The 22,349-nt window shown below is 46.0% G+C and overlaps 1 protein-coding gene across 6 annotated transcripts in view; it reads right to left on the bottom strand.

The window, feature by feature from the left end:
• Positions 1-231: 231 nt before the first annotated feature.
• plekhg4 (pleckstrin homology domain containing, family G (with RhoGef domain) member 4) overlaps positions 232-22,349 on the bottom strand; it is a 75,287-nt gene continuing 53,169 nt past the window's right edge. For 5 of the 6 annotated variants that reach the window (XM_029114348.2, XM_034287471.1, XM_034287474.1 and 2 more), the window contains 11 exons: positions 12,066-13,057; positions 8,389-8,638; positions 6,647-6,736; positions 6,265-6,489; positions 5,777-5,947; positions 4,648-4,828; positions 4,185-4,301; positions 3,605-3,868; positions 2,776-2,981; positions 1,930-1,992; positions 232-1,427 (listed from right to left, as the gene is read on the bottom strand). In XM_029114348.2, coding sequence (XP_028970181.2) covers positions 1,954-1,992; positions 2,776-2,981; positions 3,605-3,868; positions 4,185-4,301; positions 4,648-4,828; positions 5,777-5,947; positions 6,265-6,489; positions 6,647-6,736; positions 8,389-8,638; positions 12,066-13,057 — 2,535 coding nt within the window. In that variant the 3' untranslated portion in view covers positions 232-1,427; positions 1,930-1,953. The remainder of the gene's footprint in view (positions 1,428-1,929; positions 1,993-2,775; positions 2,982-3,604; positions 3,869-4,184; positions 4,302-4,647; positions 4,829-5,776; positions 5,948-6,264; positions 6,490-6,646; positions 6,737-8,388; positions 8,639-12,065; positions 13,058-22,349) is intronic. The other variant, XM_029114349.2, reaches the window with a different exon arrangement.

Here is a 22,349-nt window from a genome sequence, read left to right as displayed (position 1 = left end):
TGTAACTACTAAACATGAAAAGCAAACCATGTTAACCCCTAATCTAGAACTAATCTTCACTCTAATCCTGACCCGTAATCCTAACACTACATTTATTTTAAACCTAAAATAGCAATTTTAATAAAAGTGAAGACTGGAAAAATGTCTTGCCATGAGTTATTAAACTTCTGGTTTTGTCACAGGTATAGTAACACACACACACATTCTTTCTCAGTGAAGACACTCACCCAATATCTTTCTGGATACAAACTTATCCATTTTTATTAAATATGTGTGAACTTGTTCAGATTAAGAAATAGGACATTTGAGTGAACATTCATGCCCTCATGGACATGCACGTTTTTCCGTCTTTTGAGAATGAATCAGTGAATCCATGCTGTCAATACAAACAAGGTTATCACAGTCTTCCCCCGCTTTCATCTACACATTGCCAGAGCCAAAGAGACTAAGGCAGAAAAACTAATATTTACAGAAAATGTACATTGGAGTTTTTTTTTCTTTCTTTTTGTTCCTCTTAATGCAATCTTTTCTATTTTCTTCTGAAAATAAGAACAAGAAACGTTTTTATTGCATTTGTAATGAAGTTAAGGCAGTTCCTTTTTCTCTCTTCTCAGGGTCAACAGTAGCTAGTGATCCTCCTATCTTCCGCACAACAGCCCCAAGTCACACAGCTGAGAGGACTGATCTAGGACCAGGGTGTAAATACGTCAGACCCTCACACTAAATGGCTATATAAAAGGCTGAGAAAGCCTTAGTCCCAAATGGCACCCTATTCCCCAAGTAGCAAACAGATTGCCATTTGGACCACAGCCCAGCATCAGTCACGCTGACCAGCTACAGACCGAGGCACTAAGGAGACCGAAGTAAACAAGATCGAGGAATCTGACCATAGGTCAATTTAGAAACCAACAACAGACAAAATGTAGAGACAAAGTGGAAGAGTCAAACTAGAACGCAGTCTTTTTAAACATTTATCCTGACATACTTCTGCCTCGATTCAGAACTACCTTTTCAACCCAAGGTATATTATCAATCATCACGTGTTTCACAAAGTTACAGTCTGCAGTCTGGTCAACAACAGTAGGAGAAATAAAAAGATAAAGAACCAATCGTCCATAACTGCATTGAAATCTATAACAATAATTATTTACAAAGTTACGAATATAGTACAGAAAAACTACTGCACTACCAGTACTGTTGGAAAGAAAGAAGTAAAGATAAATATAAGAATATTTAAATCAACTTTTTTTATATATGAAAGCTATGCTTAAAAGTGGCTTTTATTTTGAAAACAGTGCTATGTCCCCACTCATTTCAGTGGGAGATGAGAGTTGCTGGCAGTGAGAGGACCAATAAATATGCTTCCTCTCTGTCTTCTATCGCGTGGCAACTTTCTCTTTCTTGATGGAAGCAGCTGGATGTCAGACCTAAGTAGAGAGAAGCAGAGAACAGTAGAGTTGAATACAACAGCATGGCACTTTACAAAAGCAACCAAATTCAGATATTTTCTTTACTCATTTGCCTTTTAACCCAATCAGATCCATTATAAGTCTGACTTCACATTAAAATATACCACAGCTAGCCTGGAATCAATACCTGATATGTGCTAACATTCCACTAGTTCAACTCATTTCATTAACCATTTTACTTGATTTAAGTACATTTTATCTTAAATCTATTCTAAATCAGGGTTCTGCTTAATTCAGTCATTTCAAGTTTAACAGAAATTCCAATCCAATTACTGAAAAAGGTGCATCTATCTCAAATTACCTTCAAATGAATAGAAAAGCAGACGTTTTTTAAAATGAGTTAGCATTTGAGTGTTAGTGAACTGTTAATGAATCCTGTGTCATTGGTCTGTGGACACCTGGTGTTAGTTAAGCATGGCGTGTCTTGGTTGGGATGTATGAAAAGCGTTGCTCTACTTACTCCACCCAGGGTTACAGTCAGCTATCATACTACAGTGGCTGGGCCTATGATCTGAGCTGCTTTCTGTGGAGAGAGGGGGAGGACGGGGGTTAGAGATGTGTTAACAATGGTTACAGGAATGTTACGAGCACCAATCGTGTCACCAGGAGTGCGTTGCACAAAGCCAAGCTTTTGAAGTGGAGGTAATGTAGTTATAAAATCAATGATGTAATGAAAGTTAACACCAAGGAATAAATCACATTTAATTAGCCGCACACAATCAACCCTTCTTCCATAATGTAACTATGACATGCAGTATTAGAACTTAGAAAAAGCCACGCACAATGTTATAAGCAAGACGACTCTACTGTGAGCCATGGCAGTCCGCTGACACTAACTGACTGCACTTCTGCAGCCCCAGAAGGAAAGACCATGGCTGGTATTAGCAATGTTTACACAATGTGGTCCTCACAACATTCATCATGGCCACACTTACACACGGCGTAAAGAGTCACCCTGGTAACGGTTAAAGTTTTCATGCAGAATCCAACACCAGTCTGGAAATAGTGGTCTGGTATTTAATTTGACTATTGGAAAGAGTCACTGTAAATAATGCAAGCCAGTGATGGAATTAAGCCCTAATAATATATATGGTCTACATTACCTAGGTGAGGATCCTTCACCCTAACCAACTCCACCTACGAAGGATCCTTCACCCAAACCATCTCCACCCACAGAGGATCCTTCACCCTAACCATCTCCACCTAGAAAGGATCCTTCACCCTAACCATCTCCACCTAGAAAGGATCCTTCACCCTAACCAACTCCACCTACGAAGGATCCTTCAACCTAATCATCTCTACTTACGGCTGAAATGTACTGGCTGTTGTTGTAGCGGGGCTTGTCCTGGGCGAGGCTGGGGGGGGTTACGGCGTTGGAGGGGGGGTAGCAGGGGGACGAGGGTTCCTCAGACAAACAGGGTTCAGGGAGGTGACTGGACACACAGCCGCTGTCAGAACCACTGGAGCCGCTGCCGGAGAGACAGTGAGACGAAGAACCTGAACTCTCCGTAGCTGCAGACAGAGTGACAGTGTGTTATAATATGAATGAACTGGCCCTTGAAACATTAAAACAGACAGTGTGTTATAATACGGGTGAACTGGCCCTTGAAACATTAAAACAGACAGTGTGTTATAATACGGGTGAACTGGCCCTTGAAACATTAAAACAGACAGTGTGTTATAATACGGGTGAACTGGCCCTTGAAACATTAAAACAGACAGTGTGTTATAATATGAATGAACTGGCCCTTGAAACATTAAAACAGACAGTGTGTTATAATACGGGTGAACTGGCCCTTGAAACATTAAAACAGACAGTGTGTTATAATACGGGTGAACTGGCCCTTGAAACATTAAAACAGACAGTGTGTTATAATACGGGTGAACTGGCCCTTGAAACATTAAAACAGACAGTGTGTTATAATACGGGTGAACTGGCCCTTGAAACATTAAAACAGACAGTGTGTTATAATACGGGTGAACTGGCCCTTGAAACATTAAAACAGACAGTGTGTTATAATACGGGTGAACTGGCCCTTGAAACATTAAAACAGACAGTGTGTTATAATACAGGTGAACTGGCCCTTGAAACATTAAAACAGACAGTTTGTTGTACTCTATATTCCAGTACATACTCATGGAGGGTTGGCTGCTGGTCTCGTGCTCCAACTCATCTTCCTCGATACAGGGGCTGATGAAGGGCCTGTCCCCCCCGGGCAGCAGGGCCTGGCTGTGGTTGCTGTACATGTGAAGGTTCAGAGGCCCCAGGAGGGTGCAGGAGGAGGGACCAGAGGCGGTGGGCGCCCCGCCTCCAGAGCCACCGTTACCAGACGCTGTCCTCTTGAAGGGGTTGGAGTGGTCGAATAGGGACACGGCGATGGAGGCTCGCGTTCTGGCCCCTTGCAGAACACACACAGAATGGGACAGGTCAACCGGACACCTCCAACAACACATTCAGGGACAGCTTTTAACCCATTAGTCTCATTTGGAATTATGCTGAAACTGACGTGGATGTTTTATCAGTCCTATCACAGAGGACTGAGAATGTCAACGCTGGAATAAATAGTCTGTATCAAATATCAGAATCTGTGAAGTATTATCCAATCAGGGTTCAGAATTATCGTTAGATAGTACCAGTGTGTTCAATGAGGGTGTGGTATTATCGCTTGATAGTATCAGTATAATCATTGCTCTAGACAGTACTTTGACCGTTACCTCGTCCCTTCATGATGTAGTCTATGGCCCTGTCGTTGATTGCAGCATCACTGGGTTTGATGTCCAGGAACGGCTTGTTCCCCACTCCCATGGACACCATCTCCTGATTGCGGATCTCTGATCACAGACACCGTTTACATATCAGTCATTTAACGGTCCCACTTAGACAAGAGTGTCTAACGCAAGCGTGACTGGAAGATTTTCCCTCAACAAAGCTGTTTTCAGCAGAGGCCATGCTAGTACATGTAAGAGATCCGTGTATGAGATCCGTGTGTTGTTGCTGTTATGTGTAAGGTGAGATGCTGTGGTTTTTCTTGCCACACAGACACACCTAACTTAGCTATACTTAGCTTATTTTTACTAAACCAACCTAACCATAATCCTTAACCTAACCCTGACTTCTAAACCTAATCCTGACTTCAAAACCTAACCCCTAACAGAATATATATAAATATTTGCTCACCTTTGTTTCTGGTGGCCTGTTGCCAGAGGATCCGGGCAATGTTGGCCGTCCAGGCATTTTTTATGTCTGCGGTGGACGCCTGGAGAACATACGTCTGGTTCTTACTGGTCCTGCGTCTGAACCACACCTCAAAGCGAAGAGGGTTGTCCCCAGAAGTCTCTGTCATTCCCACGTCTGCTGTCTGGATGGAGGAAGACAGTGGGAAGCGAAGGAGGGAGAGACAGCAAAACGAGATCCTGCTTTCAGTTTCTTCTAATATTGTATTTACATCCTCAGTACATTTGAAAGACGTATAAAATATATAAAAATAAGAATCAAAAATGTATGAGTGCAGCTAGTTCAGCCAGGGAATATGAGTGGCCATTGGCTCAGTGATGCATCAGGAAGATTCCTAATCTATTATACCGGTCCATTTCCTGTCTGATCTCTGTGACTGCTACAACCGTCCTACATCCTCAGCGTATCTCTGTGACTGCTACAACCGTCCTACGTCCTCAGCGTATCTCTGTGACTGCTACAACCGTCCTACGTCCTCAGCGTATCTCTGTGACTGCTACAACCGTCCTATGTCCTCAGCGTATCTCTGTGACTGCTACAACGTCGTCTCTGTGACTGCTACAACCGTCCTACGTCCTCAGCGTATCTCTGTGACTGCTACAACCGTCCTACGTCCTCAGCGTATCTCTGGGACTGCTACAACCGTCCTACGTCCTCAGTGTATCTCTGTGACTGCTGCAATTAGTCTACAACCTCAGTAACGGTATCTCTGTGACTGCCAGTTTGGCCTACATTCTCAGTGTATCTCTGTGACTGCCAGTTTGGCCTACATTCTCAGTGTATCTCTGTGACTGCCAGTTTGGCCTACATTCTCAGTGTATCTCTGTGACTGCCAGTTTGGCCTACATTCTCAGTGTATCTCTGTGACTGCCAGTTTGGCCTACATTCTCAGTGTATCTCTGTGACTGCCAGTTTGGCCTACATTCTCAGTGTATCTCTGTGACTGCCAGTTTGGCCTACATTCTCAGTGTATCTCTGTGACTGCCAGTTTGGCCTACATTCTCAGTGTATCTCTGTGACTGCTACAACCGTCCTACATTCTCAGTGTATCTCTGTGACTGCCAGGCTGTACCTTGAAGGAGTGTTTGTAGATGTAAACATCGAGTCCTCCTTCGATGCGTTTGGGTTTGCTGAACAACACCAGGTCTTCAAACAGGAACACGTGGCGCTGACATTTCTTCCTTCCGTACCAAATACAGAACTCGTCTTGTCTCACCAGCTGACCCTGCTCCTTCAGATTCACCTGGAGAGGCCCGGGCGGGAAGAATTTACTATCACTCTCACGGAACTCAATGACAGATTTTATTCATTTGGCCCAATAGTTACATTATGGCAGTGGTTTTCTAACCATTTAATGTAAACAATCCCTGAATATGAAATTATATTTGGATCTAATAAGATTAGAGAGCAGAATGCAGCCTGTTAACACTACCAGATGTAAACCTGCTATTCTATCTTGCGCAGAAAGTGTATCAGTCTCTGGTTTCCTGTGGGAATTAATAAAGGCAGGGGAAAACTTAAGAAAGAAAAATCAAAGAGAAAAAAAGTCGTGTCACCCACATCACAGTCTCGGATGGCGTCCATGGCGAGCAGGTCGTTGCCGTGGCGCAGCTGGAACTTGACCATCTCTGCGGCAGCTCGGAGGTAGGACAGCTCCGTCTCTTGGGCCTCGCTCACCTCCTTGATCAGGTCCTTCAGCAGCAGGGCATACTTAGACATCCTCTGGATGGGCTTCAGCAGGTACGAGGCCAGGTCCATCTTATCACCCAGCTCCAACTGCTTGTTCTACCGGGTCAGAACATAGGTACACAGACAAGTAGACAGAAAGATAAGCAGACAAAGAGGTAGATGTATAGTAAAGCAGACAGGCGGACAGACGGTGGACCGATGGGCAGACAGAAAGGGAGACAAGCAGGCCCAAGTAAGGTCCAAATGTTCTCACCCTGAAGAAGCTATTTCCGTGGCTGGCCAGCAGAGTATCAGACTTGGGCTTGTTCTTGCTGTACAGAGCATACAGTCCAAACTGATCTTGCTGTGGATTAAACAGAGAAAAAAATAATAATCAGAGATCAGTTCCAGCACAGAGACTCAATGTAAAATGTCCGGTAAAAAATGCACTGTGCGGAAAGAAAAACTGTACGTGAACCAGTTTGGTTTTATTTGGCGATGAATTTAGGTAATACAGCAAATTGCTTTAAAATGTTTTATATTCATACAGAACGTGCAATATTTCTCCCAGACTTTTATGGCCAGGAATGAGTCCAGTAAGACAGAGGTCCAAATGTGAGCCTATATCCTACTCCTACAGCCCCATAGGGCTTCCTTACAAACTAGTGCACAACAGGGAACACTGTTTCATTTGGGACACCATCCAGCTCAGCCTGCAGTCCAGAAAGTGGTTTAAAAGTGGAAAACGATTTAAAACTCAAAACCAGGACATTTAAATCAGACCACCGAGAAGGAGCTCAAGTATGGGAGTCTGGAACCTGAGAGGTGGAGAACCTGTGTTTGGTTCTCCTGCAGTCCTGCTGTGCCAGTGAGATCCAACACCCTCAACCTGTTGAGTGTTACTCCCCTCACCTGTGTTATTGATCACTGGAACATAAGTTCCACTTTCCCTGGTGTGTCTTGTCAGTCATTATTTGGATTTTGTAGGCACGTTGTTTCTGTTTTCGTGTCTTAGCTTCCCTTTTGTTATTTTGTTACTTGTTTATTAAAGGTCCACCGTTCTACTTACGCCTCGTGTCCTGCCTCCTCGCAACATTACACCAGCTTGTTGTGTACGTAGCCACTTCATTATGGACGCAGAGTTAGCGGGTGTTCATTAAGCAATTAACATCCCATGCTTGGGGGTGTTGGTTAAACATGCTAAGCACGTCCAGTTGCAGATTATTTTGGCCGCCATGACCAGAAGACATCGCAGTAACTGAAGGAGGGGTGATTTCTGGATAATGTTTGACAAGAGCTTCACAACCCAGCTGAACACTTGTAGAATATACTGGAGTGGCACAGGAAACTACATTTCTCACCACGTCCAAAACACAAAATGCTGGAATTCCTCAGTTCCAGACACTCGTCGAATTTATGCCAAGGTCATATAATCTGTTCTAGCAGCTTGTTGGTATTTCATTTATTTTCGGTTTAATATAAGCAGTTTAGTAAGTAAAGTGAGAAGGAGGAATGGGTTGTCTCAACATGGAAACCACCTAGAGCGATACTGGCTGCCGGTTGAGTAGTTCAGTATTTTCACAGCTGGATTGGTAGTCGACAGGCTGAAACCGCCTCTCTGAATCCAGTCTTACCTTGAGGTTCACAATCAAATATCAGCATGGACGCCAGGTCATGACAGTTAAACTGGCTCAGAATTAGCATTAGCTCAGGCTATATTTAGGGATGAATGCACAAGGGGTTATGTTATATGGCCAATATACCACAGTTAAGAGCAGTTAGCCATGGTATATTGGTCATATACCACAAACCCCTGAGGTGCCTTGTTACCATTACAAATCTGTTACGAACATAATTAGAACGGTAGACATTCATGTTTTGTCATACAATTGGTGTCCTTATAAACAGTCAGCCAATCAGCGTTCACGATTCAAACCACCCAGTCATTCAGCTGTACCAGTGGTGGATGTCTGAACTCTCTTAGGAACAGTCTGTCAAGAGGTAGGAGGTCCTTACGTGTCGCAGGAAGCAGTGCGACACCCTCAGTGGGTGATTGCAGCAGCTTTCCAACTCCTTCAGGAAGTATTGGCTGTGGAAGTCGACGAGTTTCTCCAGGTTCCCGAAGATGACACTCCTCTTTCCCCGTAGGTCCTGCGGTAGGTCCCCTCTCTCCATCTCAGGGAAGTAGTGCTCGATGATGTAGCGCAGGGAGCGCACGTACTCCCTCTCCGTAGTGACCATCTCATCAACGATGTGGCGAAGTTTACTGAAGGGGGGGGGGGGAACAGACTGGTTAGTTAACTAACCGGAAAGTGGAAAAGACGGACGGACTGTTTAATTTACTGTGAATACAGCGGAAAAGTTGCCTGGTTAGTTTACTGTGGAGTGAATCCAAAGCACTTGCAATCCTGTCAATCCTGTCATCATATGTTTTGTTAAAGGGACAACATGTATGTTTTTTACTGTACTACTAGCATAAAAACAAGCAAAAATGTACAGAAGACATCTGCAGCTAATGTTAAGTAAATGTTTCAAATAATATTTTTCTACAAAATTAATCAGAGTGACTGACATATTGCCCATATATATTTTCTCGCCGATCCGTCCTTCAGTTTGCATTGACTTGTAATCTCCTTATACTCGCAGTACTGTCCTTCCCACCCTAAACTACCCCGGACTAGCTAGTACCATATCAGTCTCGTTCGGTAAGGAAAGACGAGGAGGAGACAATTGTTTAGAGGCAGGCACCTACACCGTAACACTTTAATTCTGCTTAGATTTGCTCTAAGGTTGTTTCGCAATCTACTACATCAGCAGGTGCTTTGATCTCCAGCTATATAACTATGACACCATACTACTACAGTAAACCCACACACGCCCTCACACAAAAACCCACACACACACGCCCCCACACAAAAACCCACGCTTCTTTCACACTCACAGAACCCCACACACAAACAGACGCAGCGCCTTTCACACACTCAAACACACTTCCACGCAACCTCTCACACACACACACACACACACACACACACACACCCAGACACACACGACCCCCCCGCCCCCACCCCAAACACACACACACACACACACATTTGAACAAACTCTTCCTAATGTTAAGTAGTACTTTGTACACGCTTCCTAGCAGGACGCTAAGGGTGCCAAAGACACAGAGTGTGTGTTTAAACATTCACGCTGGGACATGAGTTCTGGATGCCTTGTGTGCATTGGTGGGCTTTAGGTTTTTAAGCAGTACCGCTGTGGTAGCGAAACTACCAATCAGGCCGCTAACAGGAAGGAGAGAGAGCGTCCAGACACACAATTATCTAGGAGTTCAAAACAACAATCAGTGAGGTCATCCATCCACGTCCTACCGAATAGGTGACGTGTGTGTTTATCGGAACTCTTAAAACCTCTTGAAAGCAACATCTGGTAACGTCAGATAAGGGTTAGAACACAAACAAGGAGAGGCTCTATGGAACATGTAGGTAACCTGGGAGGAACAAGGAGAGGCTCTGTGGAACATGTAGGTAACCTGGGAGGAACAAGGAGAGGCTCTGTGGAACATGTAGGTAACCTGGGAGGAACAAGGAGAGGCTCTGTGGAACATGTAGGTAACCTGGGAAAAACAAGGAGAGGCTCTGTGGAACATGTAAGTAACCTGGGAGGAACAAGGAGAGGCTCTGTAGACTATTTAGGTAACCTGGGAGGAACACTAGTCCAGAGGCCTCCCAGATCACTCTCCATCTACCCTCTAACTCAGGTAAAACGTTCCAAAACTTGAATCTTCTTATGGTGAAGCAAAGCTTTTGTGGATTTAGATGTGTGCTTTGGGTCGTTGTCGTGCTGAAAGGTGAACTTCATCTTCAGCTTTCTATCAGGCGCCTGAAGGTTTTGTGCCAAAATTGCCTGGTATTTGGAGCTGTTCATAATTCCCTCCACCCTGACTAAGGCCCCGGTTCCAGCTGAAGAAAAACAGCCCCAAAGCATGATGCTGCCACCACCATGCTTCACTGTGGGTATGGTGTTCTTTGGGTGATGTGCAGTGTTGTTTTTGTAAAGATGGGAAGGGGCTCACCACTCTGTGAAAGACTACGCAGGCAAAGAGTGCAGCAAGTTAAGAATAACATTTCTCAAAATAAAATTGCAAAGAGTTTGGTGATCTCATCATCTACGGCAGGGGTGTCAAACTGGTTCCATTGAGGGCAAAGTGTCTGCCGGTTTTAGTATTTTCCTATAAATTGGTTCCCAATTCAGACCTAAACAACCTGGTGAGTGTAGAAACTAAGCAATTAGTGACCTAATCAATAAAGTACATGGTGAGAGCAAAAACCTGCAGACACTCGGTTTGACACCTCTGATCTACAGTACTTAATAGCATTAAAAGATTCAGAGAAACTGAAGAAATCTCTGTACGCAAGGGTCAAGGCCAAAAACCAATATTGGATGGTCCTCAGGTGGCACTGCATTAACAGACACGATTCTGTAGTGGAAATCACTGCATGGGTTCAGGAACAGTTCAGGAACAAATGCAACTTAAAACTACCATGCAAAGAAGAAAACAAGATCCAAAAATGCTGCCGACTTCTCTGGGCCCAAGCTCATTTAGGATGGACTGAGGCGAAGTGGAAAACTGTCCTGTGGTCTGACGGATCCAAATGTGAAATTATTTTTGGGAATCATGGATGCCGCGTCCTCTAGACTAAAGAGGAGAGGGACAATCTGGATTCTTATCAGCGCACAGTTCAAAATCCTGCATTCCTGATGGTATGGGGGTACATTAGTGCACATGGTATGGGTGACCTGCACATCTGTGAAGGCACCATAGATGCTGAACAATATATACAGGTTTTGGAGCAACATATGCTGCCATCCGGACAATGTATTTTTGTCCTTATTTCAGCAAGGACAAATGCCAAACTACATTCTGCACATATTACAACACCATGGCTCTGTAGTAAAGAGTCTGGGTGCTAAACTGGCCTGCCTGCAGTCCAGACCTGTCACCCATTGAAAACATTTGGCGCATTATGAAATGAAAATACTACAAAGGAGACCTCAAACTATTGAGCAGCTGAAATCCTACTGTATATCAATCAAGAATGGGAAAACATTTCACTTTTAAAACTACAGCAATTGGTCTCCGCAGTTCCTAAACGCTTACAGAGTATTGTTAAGAGGTGATGCAACACAGTGGTAAACATGGCACTATCCCAACTTTTTGAAACGTGTTGCTGGCATCAAATTCAAAATGGGCATGTATTTTTCCAAAAACAATAACATTTCTCAGTTTCACCATCTGCTATATTGTGTCTTTGTACAATTTTCAATTAAACATATGGATAAATGATTTGCACATAATTGCATTCTGTTTTTATTTGCATTTAGGCAGTGGTTGTGTATGTATGTGGGTGTGTTTGTCTGCAATGTACAGGCACATCAAAGGGACCTCTGTATCAGTCATCAGTCTGGGAGGGATGATCTCAAGGGGTCACAGTGGTGCTACGGAAACCATTATACCTAACCACACACACACACACACACACACGTCTTAGTTGATGTTAAGAGCTGACCTGATCCAGCCACCATGCTGAATAGGGACCAGAATGATTAGATTTAGGAAAAAAACTGCATTATACCACCATGTCTTTTATTGTCATTATAATATTATTATCATGATGTGCGTTACCCACCTTCCCTTGGCACGGGGTTCAGACACCGGGCTGCTGGTGGTACTGGCGGAGGGGGTCCTCACTGCCTCTCCTGCTGCCCAGACAGGAGATGCCATCCTGGGGGAGTAGGATCGGTCGGCCACCTCCATACTGCTGACCTCCAGGCCTTTAATGAACACCCCTGTGTTCCCGCGACGCGTCGGCTCACTCAGTGTACGCTGGCACGTCCCGTAGCGGGCGGAGTCAGGCGTGGAGGGGGAGGAGCTCTGACAGTCAAAGCTCTGAGTCTTCCGGAGGGGGGGTCTACGACCAGGGGTGAGGGACGGGCTTTGGGAGTTCATGGGGGGAAGGGAGTGGGAGAAGGAGCAGGAGGTGGTGCGGGCCTGCGCCTCCATACGGGCCCGGTGAGACGACTCCTCGGAAGAGGTGGAGCGGGTGAGGCGCTGGGAGGGCAGGGGAGTGTGAGGGACCCTGTAGGGAGAGGAGGCCCCGCATCCATCCCCTCCGCCCGCCTCCTGTCTGGGGCTGCATGTGGACTGGCTGGAGGCACAGCTGGAGGTGGAGGACAGCCTCTCCCTGCCTCCCCACACCCCAGAGAAGGCCTTCCTACAGGCGTAAGACACACTGCCGCTGCGCTCGGGTCCCTCCCCTCCACGTCTCGGAGTGACCCCCTCTGCCTGCTCCCCGCCGGCCTTCACGGGACGCGACCCGGGCGAATCCCCCGACGCCAGGGCTCGGCCCGTCCTCAGGGCGGCCTCCAGCTTTTTCTCAAACATCTGCTTGGTCTCCTGGCACTTGGACCAGGCGAACTTCCACTGCTTGAGGCCCTGCTCGCTCTTCAGCTCCACGGCCAGCTCCTTCATCTCCTGGAAGTGGGGGTCCGGGATGGGGGGGTGCTGGCAACGGTAACCCTCCAGGCAGGTGATCACTCCGTGGCATTTGTCGGGCGCGGTGCAGTCCTCCATGCTGACCCTGGCGAGGTGGCGCATGCCCTCCAACGCCCACTCGTACGCCTGGGGACCGGCACACAGACATTGGGGTTCAGAAAAACACAAAGATTTTAAACAAATTGTTTGTTACATTTTCAAACTCATTCAACTAGAGAAAGAGAAGCAATTCCCTTTCAACCACATTTCACATTTTGGTAATTTAGGAGACACTCATCCAGAAAAACTGACATCAGTGTACTGAACTAAAACACCAAGAGACAGTGTGAACGCTTGAACAAAACAAGTGATTTGTTTTCAAGGGCAACATTTAGACAGCTGGACCTGAAACATAACAGGAGGTTAACGCTCACTTTTCAACTCTGGACCTCCAGGCCAGTTCCACTCCATTCTCTCTCTGCAACCCTCTAATCAGGGAGTGATTTAGATGGTAAAGTCTGAATAATCTTGCAATACAACATTGGAAAGGGACTTAACTTTATCTGATTACTAAACAAAAAAAGTTTGGCATCATAGCCTCGTAACTGAAACGGGATGCCACTGAAAACATGCTTTCAGAGAACGATCAAACACACAGAATGTTTGCCTAATTTTGAGGAGCTGGTCGGATCTTCTGGGCAGTAGAGAGATGTCAAAGCTTACCACAAGCTAAGTGAAGAAACCAGAAATGACTACTATGTTTTATACCATAAATAAAATAAATGAGATCTGTGTAATCAACACACCACCAGTCCGTTTATCTAGTTAGATTGGAAGTGTCGACCAGTACTGGGTATGTGTTCTGTGTGCATGCGAGGTGTGGGGCTGTGACATGCATTTCTCAGTCTTAAACAAAAGAAGAATGCATGGAAGTCTGACCAGTCAGTGCCCCTCCATACTGTACCAGTAGGAGACACAGACACACACACACACACACACACACACACACACACACACACACACAGACACACACAGACACACACACAGACACACACAGACACACACACACGGTCTCTGGCTTCCTGGCACACTGAGATATTAACGACAATCACTGCCGCTACAAGTGACATTAAAGGCAGTTTGTGTTCTACTTACATTTAAACTTAATGGTTAGTTAACCAGGCAAGTTACTCAAGAACAAATTCGTAGTCACAGCTACGACTTGGGGACATGACCTTTCAGACAACAGTAGACGTCCTGACCACAAGACCTCCCTGGTGCCTCTTGTATAGCTAAATATTTTTTGTATCCAGAAAAATACATCTGGATTGTGGACAATGATGAGGGGCTGGTCAAGTTCCTGCACACACCTCAAAACCAGCCAACAATGCTCGGTACATGCCAGTATAAACTGAAACAGTGTTAAATTATCGGTCTTGTAGTCTCAACGGACTCTCATTATGTCCTACAAGTGTGAATCCATACTATTTAACTAAGAAGTCAGTCCATGGAATAAAACAGGACCTGTTGACGTTTATAACCAATAAAAAATACTAACACATCAGTGATGAGCAGGAACTCAGCCTGAGCTCTGGTGACTGGGTGTCCCACGTCATCCTGGGGAGCTGGCCCTGCGGACACTCATTCTGGGGTGTGTTTTCTCTTCATCCCTTCTTGGCCCCTGGGTGCCATTTCCCAGAGCGTCCGACCCCCCAAAACATCCCCCGCCCTCCTTACGCCCTATGGTGACCTCCCATGACATTGGCGAGAGGGTGACGGGACGGCCACATACCAGAGGGCTTGGAGGGAAGCGTCTCAAACACACCGGAGATCCTAACCCTGAAGCCAAGGGGTGGGAGGTCAGACGCACGGAGACAATGGAGCGTACTAATGACGACAGCACACCAGCTGAGAGTTGCACGCACACACACGCACACACACACACACACACAGAGATGAAGGCAGGGAGAGTTGAAAGCCAGCCCTGGCAGTGCCTGTGACATTCAGAGGTTGTGTGAGATGGGAGCAGTAGACATGAGGGTGGCAGGGAGCTCAGCAGAACGGTTTCCTGACCCAGAGGCACACAGGGCCTCTCTGCCACTTCAGAAGTCCTCACCAACACTCCCCATCAACACTCCCCACCAACACTCCCCACCAACACTCCCCATCAACACTCCCCACCAACACTCCCCACCAACACTCCCCACCAACACTCCCCACCAACACTCCCCACCAACACTCCCCACCAACACTTCCCATCAACACTCCCCACCAACACTCCCCACCAACACTCCCCACCAACACTCCCCACCAACACTCCCCATCAACACTCCCCACCAACACTCCCCACCAACACTCCCCACCAACACTCCCCACCAACACTCCCCACCGCTCTGTCTCTCCAACCCGCCCACCCCAACCGGTAACCTTTTACAGAGGTAACCAGATCAAATGCCTCAAATGGTTAATGAACTGACGGTGTGATGCTTTAGGGACACTTTACAGAGTGGGAGAGTGGAGCAGAGCAAACACAAGGAGAAGACTGGGATGACATCATCCATGAATCGCTGGCGGGCACCTTTGAAGTGTGAAGAGACTGTGTGGAGGGAGGGAGCCAGAACAGGACGGAATGTTTGATTGGAGAGAGCCTAAATAATGCCACTGGGGTGTGTGTGTGTGGGGTGGGGGGGGTCTCCTCTAGAAGGCCCCTGCTTTGAGACGGGCAACAAAAGGGACCCATTCCCTCCTCTGGACTGCGGGGAGGGGGGAGGGGGGAGGGGGGAGGGGGGAGATAGGGTGTGTCAGCTGAAGAGCTGAGAAGAAAAGGGACATGAAGAGGCCTTCGGCTCTTCTACACAGGGAGAAAATAAACTTCCACAAAGTTTGATGAGGTGAGTGAGAGAGAGAGAGAGAAAGACAAGTGGGTGGGCAGGGAGAGAGAGGGCAGATAGAGCAGGAGTGTGACAGTGAGGGTGACTCTTCAAAAGGCTTTTTGAATGAAAACAGTTTATTGATAACGTCATCTCTGAGTCTCGACAGGAATGTTTTGTTGAGAGTGCACTTTAGAGCCTATTTAGACTGCAAAAGGTGTCATAACAAGAATTCTATTTAAAAAACATTTAGTTATATATAAAAATTTATTTCTATTCACACTAGCAGAGACACTCACTTGAATGGGAGTGTTCAAACGTTTGACTGGTACTGTGTATATATATATATTTTTTATCTCTGACGCAAATATTGTTACAGGTCTCATTTACCTAAACAAAACTATATTAGCGTAAAAACACTCTGAAATGCTGTGTGTGGATTTCATTGCCTTAGTAGAAAGGACCGGAATTGGAATTCCTTCTCTTAGCCAAAAATTCCCAACTGATTTAGCATCTAGTCAGGTGCTGTTGACCCAGTGAGATGTAAAGATGTCCAATATTCACGGAATACCTCTATAAGTCACTTCTACAGAGGCATATTTGTACATTGGTCAGGTCGTTTCTGATGTTACCACGCACACACACACACACACACACAGTACATTAGCCGGAGAGGTTCAGTTCCTGTGTAAATGTTTAACAGTCAGATTTAGTCTAAGTGCTCGTTGGTACATGGGTTAGTCCCTCCTCAGTCATCAGCACTCAACTCTTCTGGGGTCCCACACAGAACACAGACAACATATTTCAATCTGGCTGAATAGAGAACTAGACACAGAGATCTGGCTGAATAAAGGGAGAGAGGGATCTGATTGAGGGAAAATGGTGTCTGTTAAGAGAAAAGGGAGGGAGTAAACCTTGAGGCAGATTACGTCCTGGAGTGTTACTATAAAACAGCTTCCACATTGTCACACAGGCAATCTGTACATTTAATTTCATATTTATTGATCATTTATTTTCTTTGATCATTACTTTTCTGTTTTAGTAGTTATACAGCTCCGGAAATAATGAAGAGACCATTGCACCTTTTTCTTTCCTTTCCAAAAAAGGTGAAAAGGAAAGTTGAGTGAGGAACAGAAGCGTTCAGTTTGCAGTGGTCTCTTTAATTTTAACCCTTCTGTTCCTCACTCAAAACCTTCCCTTTTGACTTTATTGGAAAAGGTGCACTTAATTATTTCTGGATATATAATTATCATGGTTGCAGACAAATATTGGCTTTTGCAACTGGCAAAGCACATACTGAATTTAATTGATACAGGAATTTGGTTGAGTGGATGAACAACAGGACAGATCCAAAGTAAGTGACCTGGAAGAAAAGGGAAGCCCACACAAGTCGATACGAGGCAGACCTTGAATCCTTGTTCTCCTCATTAACTACTAAACTCACAGCAGGACACGAGATAGAGAGACAGAGTCAGAGAGGACTGCTGCACTTCCATCACGACCCCAGGAGTCACTCAATAACCCACCCCCAACCTCTTAGAACACGCTAATAACCCAGAAGCCATCCTGTCCACTAAAAACCTTCTATGATGGCCTCCTCTGGTCTTTAAAGGAGTGTTTAGTAAACGTTGGTGAGATACTAATCTGTCCCTCCAGCTGCCTCCAGAGCAAAATGAGCTGCAGACCAGGTTGTTAAGGGAGATACTAAAATGTTAACCACACTGAAACAGCTGTTTATGATCTGCAGAGATCGTAGCCGTAGGGATCTGACCTTTAAAGTGGTAATAATAAACATCTAAGGCTGGTTTCACCGGACCCATTAACCCTAGCCCTGGACCCAAAAAAAAAAGGATCCATCTCAATCGAAATTTCCAGTCAGGGACTAGGTTTATTCTTTGTCCACAAAACTGGCCGTTGGACTAGCTGCACAGTCAACTGGACCCGAGTAGGTACAGTACGTTATCTGACATGTTTCATATAGAAAAGCAGTGAAATATGCTGCTATCCACTGCTATCGGGCATTTGTTGGCTAAAATGGTGATGCATTCACTGTTGTCCTGCAAGCTTCTAATTGGAATAGCATTTGATTAGGTCTACACAGTAATTACCTAGTGAATTATAGTGTCCAAGTTTTTAAGGGCTCCATAGTGCTCGCATATGCCACAAAAAAATCTTGGTACGCAAATGTATAAAATGCTTTCAGATGTGGGCAATGACCAATTACTTGTAGTGTTTTTGCTGCTTAAATGCATAGTTGGTAATCACAGAAATAACCACTGAGAACACAATGTAACTCAATGAGCCAATTGCTTAGTCAGAGGCTCGAACTACCTCAGAGGAATGAACGCAATTAGTAAATTGATTCAACCAATGACGACCATGAGAAAATGAATCCCGCACCATTGAAACGAAAGCCAGGGGTGGTTTAAGAGGCAACCTCTATGCAGCAATTTTACCAGAAAAAATTGCAAACGTGAAAGGATTTATAAAATAATTGTGAATTTTCATTGAAATAACAGCAGCAGTAAGACCACACATTCCTCTTTTGTTACAGGTGAAAGGGCCAGAATCGCTATTCAACGTCGAGTTCTTCATCGGAATGTATATACAAGCCTAACTGTATCTGTGAAATTGCCATCGAACAGGCTAGGTTTACAGTAGTATGGCCCTGTCTAACAGGCTAGGTTTACAGTAGTATGGCCCTGTCTAACAGGCTAGGTTTACAGTAGTATGGCCCTGTCTAACAGGCTAGGTTTACAGTAGTATGGCCCTGTCTAACAGGCTAGGTTTACAGTAGTATGGCCCTGTCTAACAAGCTAGGTTTACAGTAGTATGGCCCTGTCTAACAAGCTAGGTTAACAGTAGTATGGCCCTGTCTAACAGGCTAGGTTTACAGTAGTATGGCCCTGTCTAATAGGCTAGGTTTACAGTAGCATGGCCCTGTCTAATAGGCTAGGTTTACAGTAGCATGGCCCTGTCTAACAGGCTAGGTTTACGGTAGCATGGCCCTGTCTAACAGGCTAAGTTTACGGTTGTATGGCCCTGTCTAACAGGCTAGGTTTACGGTTGTATGGCCCTGTCTAACAGGCTAGGTTTACGGTTGTATGGCCCTGTCTAACAGGCTAGGTTTACAGTAGTCTGGACCAGTCTAACATGCTAGGTTTACAGTAGTATGGCCCTGTCTAATAGGCTAGGTTTACAGTAGTATGGCCCTGTCTAATAGGCTAGGTTTACAGTAGCATGGCCCTGTCTAACAGGCTAGGTTTACGGTAGCATGGCCCTGTCTAACAGGCTAGGTTTACGGTTGTATGGCCCTGTCTAACAGGCTAGGTTTACAGTAGTCTGGCCCTGTCTAACAGGCTAGGTTTACGGTAGCATGGCCCTGTCTAACAGGCTAAGTTTACGGTTGTATGGCACTGTCGAACAGGCTAGGTTTACGGTAGCATGGCCCTGTCTAACAGGCTAAGTTTACGGTTGTATGGCACTGTCGAACAGGCTAGGTTTACGGTAGCATGGCCCTGTCTAACAGGCTAGGTTTACGGTAGTATGGCCCTGTCTAACTGGCTAGGTTTACGGTAGTATGGCCCTGTCTAACTGGCTATGTAAACGGTAATATGGCCCGGTCTAACAGGCTAGGTTTACAGTCGCATGGCCAGGTCTAACAGGATGAGTTTACAGTAGCATGTCCCAGGCTAGGGAGTGTTTTGTGTGTCAGAGAGTGTTTATGACTGTGTGTGCTCCTCATGGCAGGGCAGTGGGCCAGTAAGTGACGTGTGTGTGTGTGTGTTTCGGCTGAGTGCTCGTCATACTGATGACCATGTTGATGTTTTCTGACCGCTAGCCAGGCGCTCGGCTCCCAGCCCCCGCAGAGTACACACGTACACAAACCTCTCACTCTGACACCCCCCTCACAGATCACCCCTAACTAGGGCTAGAAGAGGGGGGGGGGGCAGGGTGAGGGGGGGAGTCTAACCCAATAACACAGAAGGCGGGTCGGCGTGTGTGTTTAACGCAACATATCACACAGCGAGCCCTGAAAGACACATATGTCAATTAAGCACCCCAGGGCATTCATATGGATGTCAGTCAAACTTTCATTTTGGAACAGCCAGATTAATGGAATATCAATCACAGGCTATTAGATCAGTGAAGAAGCTAAATCTTGTTATCAAAGACGCGACTGATTCTCATGTTTAAGAATGAGGCTAGTGGGACAGTAGGCCCGAGCTTCAAAGACTTCTGCTGGGGAGCATTAAAAAGTCATTGTGGAAAATAAATGAAACAACGAGACATACAAACCTTCGGTCAAGCAAACACTTTTGTCCAAATACTGTCAACAGAAAGGCTGCTAACAACTACATCTTTTTAATCAAACCAGCTGCATGAGGAGATGGGTTTGCCTGAACACATCCTGGCCCGAGGACTGGCTCCGAAGGGGTTTGTTCTGCAGATCCCTAATGAACAGGCTGGCTTGGAACCATAGTTTCCCCACACCACCAAATACATTCATTAACAACTCTGACTAAGCCCAACCACGTTTGGTACAGACAGGTGTTAAGGTCTGACTTTCAGCCCTTGGTTGAACCACAAACTGAAGAATGGGTAAGCCTGTGTAAAGGCCTAATTAAAAGACCATCGGGTTTGTTATTGTCCGAGACAGAGGCATGTCCCCCAGAGGGGTACGGGGCAGGGGATGGACAGGGGCGTTGTGTGGGGGTCTGCTCTGTGTTGTGTCCCTGCAGGGCTCCGTGCTCTGGGCACTTTCAACAGGGGTACGGGGCAGGGGATGGACCAGGGGCGTTGTGTGGGGGTCTGCTCTGTGTTGTGTCCCTGCAGGGCTCCGTGCTCTGGGCACTTTCAACAGGGGTACGGGGCAGGGGATGGACCAGGGGCGTTGTGTGGGGGTCTGCTCTGGGTTGGGTCCCTGCAGGGCTCCGTGCTCTGGGCCCAGTCAAGCAGGATGATCAGAGGGGCAAGCTCATCCTTCCGTGGGGTCGGGGAGGGGGACCCGAAAGATGAAAGGGGGGGTGGGCAGGGGTTGGCCCAGTTTCTGTTGAGGACCCATGCGTCCCAATTCGCTTCCTATCCTCTACATAGTGCATTATTTTGGACTAAACAGAGATACAGCCCATATGTCTCTGGTCAGAAGCAGTGTCCTACAGAGGGAATAGGGGGCCATTTGGGACACAACTTGTCCCCGTTCTGTCCCACATCAGGAATGGTGGATAGAGAAAACTGTTACGGCCAGGCGACCAGATCTGATCTGATTCATAATAATACAGATACTCAAGCCAGAAGACCACATCTGATCGAATTCAGAAGTACACAGTTGGCTGGGAGGACGACCAATCACAGGAGACAGACACATGGCATACAGAGTCACAGACCCAGTTCCAACTACCGATGTTCTGAATTACCAACAACAACTGAACCAGACCCTGTAAAGTTGTTCTCTCTTACAAGTCTAATAAACTTTTCCTGTGGAGAACCTGCTCTGGATTCTCCACGGACGACAATAAGACCAACAAAGCAGTCCCTTTCCCACAGGAAACTGTGACAGCTGAAAAGACTTGCTTTTGTAAAAACAACAACACGCAGTCACGACTGCGCGCACACACACACACACACACACACACACACACGGACGCTGACACCTGGTTTACCCAGGGTGTGTGACAGGAGAAGCAATCAACACCTCACGATTTGACAAATGTGCTATCAAAGAAACCAATTATTTGTGTATAAGGAAGTAGCCGCCCCCTGCAAAACCCTGTCAGCCCTGAGGCTGTGCTAGCTACTAATGCTGCTCCATCGGTCACCTCAGCCCTGCCTGTCTTTTAGGATGGGGGGGAAATGTGTACATCCCCACTAGTGCAACATATTACAGCTACAACCGGCTAGCCCCGAGGCCAGGCTAGAAGATGTCCTATTCCACTAAGTGCTACTCCGTTCGTAGGCTCAGCTTGACTGCCATTCAGAAAGGGGGAAACGTAAACCTCAGAGCAGCATCAGATCTACAAAAACTTAGCCTGAGGCTCGCTTGCAGAGGCACTGAGGCTAGACCGTTGACGTGCCATTCCACTAAGTCCTACTCAATTGGCAGACTCAGCTTGACTGCTATTTAGAAACGGGAGGAATTTTGCTCAACCCCAGTAGCCAACGAGTTGTTCCCTGTAGCAAACTCCCCTCATCCTGCAATTAACACCCACATCTAACATTCATTCTGAAGTGTTGCACAGCGCACTGTAGAAAAGAGAAAGGAGGGAGCGAGAGGGAGAGGAAGAAGGAGAGAGAAAGGAAAATAAGAATAATGAGGAATAGAAAACAAGAAAGAGGCGGCGGGAAAAGGAGAGAGAAGTATATCAAAATTCGGTTTTAAAACTAAAACTCTCACAGAGACTCCTGGTGACTATTATGTAGTTTAGTGGCTTTTCGGCTCCATAGCCAAAGCATGAAGACCCACCTGCCAACATGACCAACAAGTTGAGACAGGAAACATACCTTAAAACAAGATCAACAACGTCAGTGGACGTTGAAGTTACCCCTCCTCACATCCAAAAACTCAGCCA

This window comes from Esox lucius, chromosome 2 (assembly GCF_011004845.1).
Source record: "Esox lucius isolate fEsoLuc1 chromosome 2, fEsoLuc1.pri, whole genome shotgun sequence".
Classification (NCBI taxonomy): domain Eukaryota; kingdom Metazoa; phylum Chordata; class Actinopteri; order Esociformes; family Esocidae; genus Esox; species Esox lucius.
This window is presented reverse-complemented; position numbering and strand designations above follow the sequence as displayed.